Source organism: Salvelinus sp. IW2-2015, unplaced genomic scaffold (genome assembly GCF_002910315.2).
Source record: "Salvelinus sp. IW2-2015 unplaced genomic scaffold, ASM291031v2 Un_scaffold8958, whole genome shotgun sequence".
NCBI classification, from domain to species: Eukaryota; Metazoa; Chordata; class Actinopteri; order Salmoniformes; family Salmonidae; genus Salvelinus; species Salvelinus sp. IW2-2015.
This window is the reverse complement of record NW_019950217.1, coordinates 6,715-11,278: the sequence shown is the minus strand read 5'-3', so window position 1 is coordinate 11,278 and position 4,564 is coordinate 6,715. Positions and strand designations below refer to the sequence as shown.

The window sequence follows — 4,564 nt, the reverse complement described above, 5'->3', positions numbered from 1 at the left end:
CCCGCCTATCACAAGTCCTGTTCGAACCTCTCCTTTTCGATTCATCTGAATCCCCCAAGGGATTGGAAAGCTGGGCCGCGGTCATCCCCCTCTTCAAAGGGGGAGACCCTGGACCCAAACTGTTACAGACCTATTATCCATCCTGCCCTGCCTTATCTAAGGTTTCGAAAGCCAAGTCAAACAAACAGATCACTGACCATTCTCGAATCCCACCGTACCTTCCCGCTGTGCAATCCGGTTGGCCGAGCGGTCATGGGGCACCAGCCACGGCTCAAGGTACTAATCAACAAAACCGCGATCGATAAAAGACATTCTGTGGAGCCGGTCTTCATCGCCTGGCCAGGTCTTTCGACCGTCAATACATATTCTTATCGGCACTCAGTTAGCTCTCGGTTTTTCTTAATGACTGCCTTGCCTGTTCACCACTACTTTGCAGACAGAGTATCAGTGTGTCAAATCGGAAGGCATGTTGCCTTCCTCTGGCAGTCTCTATGGGACGCACGGGGTTCATTCTTCGGGGCCGAACTCTTTTCTCTGTATACATACAAGGATGTGTGCTCTTGGCTGCGGGGCGATTCCCTGATCCACCTCTACGCAGACGACACCATTCTAGTATACTTTCCGGCCCTTCTGGACAGCTTGCTATCTAACCTCCACGAGCTTCAATGGCCAGGGTTACAACGGACTCCTTCCGTGGCTCCCAACTGCTTTCTTAACGCTAGTAAAAACCCAATGTATGCTGGTTAACCGTTCGCTTGGCCTGCACCCGCTACGCTCCGGACAGCATCACCACCCTTGGACGGTTTTCCGACCTAGAATATGTGGACATCTATAAGTTACCTAGGTGTTGGCTAGACGCAAACTCCCTCCAGACTCATATTCAACATCTCCAATCCAAAATCAAAGCAAGGGAATCGGCTTTCTATTCCGCAACAAAAGCCTCCTTCAACTCACCGCCCGCCAAACCTTACCCTTTGGTAAAACTGAACTATCCTACGATGCCTCGACTTCGGCGGATTGTCACTACAAAAATAGCTTCCAATACTCTACTCAGCAAAACTGGGATGCAGTTTTCAGCCAGTTGCCATCGTTTTTGTTACTAAGAGCATCCTTATACGACCCAGCCACTGCACCTGTATTGCCCAGTCGGCTGGCCCAATCGCTACATGTTCGTCGTCAGACCCCACTGGCTCCAGGTCATCTACAACAGTAGGTAAAGTCCGCCTTATCTCAGTTCATGTCACGATGGCTCCACCCACCCCAAGCGCGCGCTCCAGCAAGTGTATCTCACTGATCATCCCTAAAGCCAAAACCCTCATTTGGACGCCTTTCCTTCCAGTTCTCTGTGGCCTGCGAGAACGAAGCAAGGAAACTCGAGTGGAGTACTTTTATCTCCCTCAAACTTTTAAAAATCTGCTATCCTAGCAGCTAACCGATCTTGCAAGCTGTACATAGTCCATCTTGTAAACTAACCCACCCCAATTTACCTACCTCACCCCCATTACTGCTTTTATTTATTTACTTTCTGTCTTTTGCATCTCTCTCGTTTCCGCTGCAACTCCATCAAGGTGGAGAGTGGCATGTTCATGGTCTACGAGAGGCCCAACTACACTGGCCACCAGTACTTCCTGAGGAGGGGAGAGTACAATGACAACCAGCGCATGATTGGCATCAACGACTGTATCAGGTCCTGCCGCATGATCCCCATGGTAAACCCAGTGTAGATGCCTCAAACGCAGGGCTACGCTCATCACTAGGCCCATCTCACATTGCAATGTGTTTTTATAGAAGAGCRCCAAATAAAACTTCTTGAACTTAGTAAAGGTGTTCMTCAAGGMTCYGTTTTGGCCCCACCKATTTTGCTATATTGTCTTGTTARTAATTGACCTCTAATTTGTAGTAATGTAAAAACCCAATATGACCTCTATTTCCTCGTCCTGTAGCWCCGCGGCTCCTACAGGATGAGGCTGTACGATCGCTCCGACATGAGTGGCCAGATGCAGGAGCTGAACGACGACTGTCCCAATGTCCAGGACCGCTTCCGCATGTCCGACATCAACTCCTGCAACGTGATGGACGGSCATTGGCTCATGTACGAGCAGCCCAACTACAAGGGCAGACAGTACTACCTGAAGCCTGGCGAGTACCGCAGACCCAGCGACTGGGGTGGCCTGAGCCCCAGGATYGGATCCCTCAGACGAATCTCTGACTCCAACAACTAAAAGTTCTATGTCCTACGTCTGTTCTCAATAAAGCTGCATGTTCAATCAAACAGTATGTGTCTCCAAACAGTGAACACTTGTGCAGGTGCTTCTAGAACCATCCACAGAACACAGAGGGATTTGTATTCAATATTTAGTGTTACAGTATCATGCACTTTAACGGCATTGTATAACAATAAATGTACGCATATGCATGGTAGAGCACGATGGTGGGAGGAGCTATAGGAGGACGGGCTCATCATAATGGCTGGAATGGAATCAATGGAACGGAATTAAACACGTTGTTTTTATGTGTTTGATGTGTTTGATACCATTCTAATGATTCCATTCAAGCCATTACAACATGGAAGACGGTTCAAAAATACAACGTTAACATCATCAGATGCACTTTTTCATGTTGCAATGTTGCAACATAATCAATTCCCTTTCTGTAACTCAAGTTCTTCAATCAACAGTGCTGACTATGAGTTGTGCCCAGACATTCCCTATTGTATCATGAATGAAAATATTAGCATTCTGCTGAGTACAGATGCAGGATCTTAATTTGAGCCAGTTTGCTACAGCAGGAAATAACCCTGCAGCAACGAAAAGTGAATTATTTATGTGGATTATAAATAATGGATTGGGTTGATACATATTTCGTAAGGGAAAACCACGTCTGAAATGTCAAAGTGGAAATGACAAACTTCAGAAGCTTTTTTAATGCATTGCAGGTCAGTTCACCAGAAACAGGGTGATCAAATAGGATCCTACATCTGTAACACATTACACAAATGTGAGTCAAGCAAAATATGTAGGGTCTTCTGTTCATATTATTCTCAAATTGTCATGAACAGCCTGTTCATGACAATAACCTAATAACAAATATTTGATGTGAGATATCCTATGTGTCTATTTGAGGTTGATTCACTCCACAGTTTCACTCAGTAAACACGGAATGGGAGTTAATTCATGGTAAAACATTTTAGTTCAACCAACCTAACAGATAAGTTTGCATATTCATTCTTTCTCTGTGGTTAAAATACAAGGCAGGAAAAAGGCCTAATGTGTGGATGGATTTATTTCAACATGATTTCCCATTGGCTCTGATTCAAGAGCTCATCAGCTTCACTTCCGCAATCGACTCTGATGGAGCCCACTCTGGCGCCTCATCGCTTCACCTCGTTGTATCTCTGTACTCTCCCGCGGGGCAGCAGGTACTGGCGCCCTGTAGTCGGGGTGCTCATACAAAAGCCAGGAGCCCTCCATCACATTGCAGGAGTAGATGTCATTGTAATGGAAGCGCTCGTAGAGGTTGGGGCAGTCGTCCGTCAACTCTGTCATCTGTCCTCCGAACTCGGAGCGCTCGAAGATTCTCATACGGTGAGATCCCTGGTGCTGTGGATACAGAGAGGAGTGCTATTGGATGACATGTGTAGCCTACCCAAAGAATATGTGGTGGACTCGTCCAACCTCAGAGTCAGTGGAGGCTGGTGGAGAGAAATGGGAAGGATAATGAGCCTGTCCTCCCATTTCTTTCTCCACAGCCTCCACTGCTCAGAACCAGCAGTTGATTTTGTGTCGTTTTGGGATCAAACTATCAAAGGTCCAAAAGTCCCTGTAATACTTTAGAATCGCTCCAATACTTCAGAGTTAACGGGATCTCTTTAACCTCTTCCTTAATCCGTCTCTTACCTGGGGGATCATGCGGCAGGACCTGACGCAGTCATTGAAGCCCATCCAGCTGGTAGTCGGAGAACTCGCCTTCCTTCAGGAAGTACTGATAGCCCATGTAGCTGGCCTCTCGTACACCATCCAGTTGCCGTCTCCCACCTTGATGGAGTTGCAGCGGCTGAAGTGGGCATGGAGGTCAGAGCATTTCCACCGCACTCAGTAAGAGTGACCCTGGAAGTTCTGTCCTTGGTAGAAATATCACTAAAACAGATCAATTGAGGTGTTTTAATTGTGTAGACCAGATCTCTTCCCCAGCAGTAAGCCCCAAGATTTAGAATTCTTTTGAAATATTGTACAACTAAAATTCCTGATCAGAGGCACACATTACCTTTAATGAATCTCATCCCCTTTTATTGATTTCAGTAGAATAATCTATGGAGGAATGCAGAGCACAACATATGCACAGCATAAAACCAGCCTTACCTTTCCCATTGTGAAGGTTCAGCTTTGGTCTCACTGGCACTCAGCACGGGTTTGGGAGGGGTGCGTCCTCACTTTATAATCCATGGACAAACGCAGTATTGTCATGTAAATAGTTTGACTTTAAACACGTCAGCGTTTTTTCGTCGAGAATGCTGTGAACACGCAAATGTATTTTTATCTTAGGTGGTCAACAAAGTAAGCAATTT

General features: G+C 46.3%; 1 protein-coding gene and 1 pseudogene across 1 annotated transcript; one reads left to right on the top strand and one right to left on the bottom strand.

The window, feature by feature from the left end:
* Positions 1–1,541: 1,541 nt before the first annotated feature.
* Positions 1,542–2,272, top strand: LOC111970829 (gamma-crystallin 1-like; the record flags this gene model as incomplete). Its single annotated transcript, XM_024145548.2, has 2 exons — positions 1,542–1,709; positions 1,944–2,272. Coding segments are annotated over 2 exons (447 nt in total), but the record flags the coding sequence as incomplete, so codon positions are not given.
* A 1,057-nt stretch (positions 2,273–3,329) lies between these two features.
* Positions 3,330–4,564, bottom strand: part of LOC112079671 (gamma-crystallin M2-like) — a 5,931-nt pseudogene continuing 4,696 nt past the window's right edge.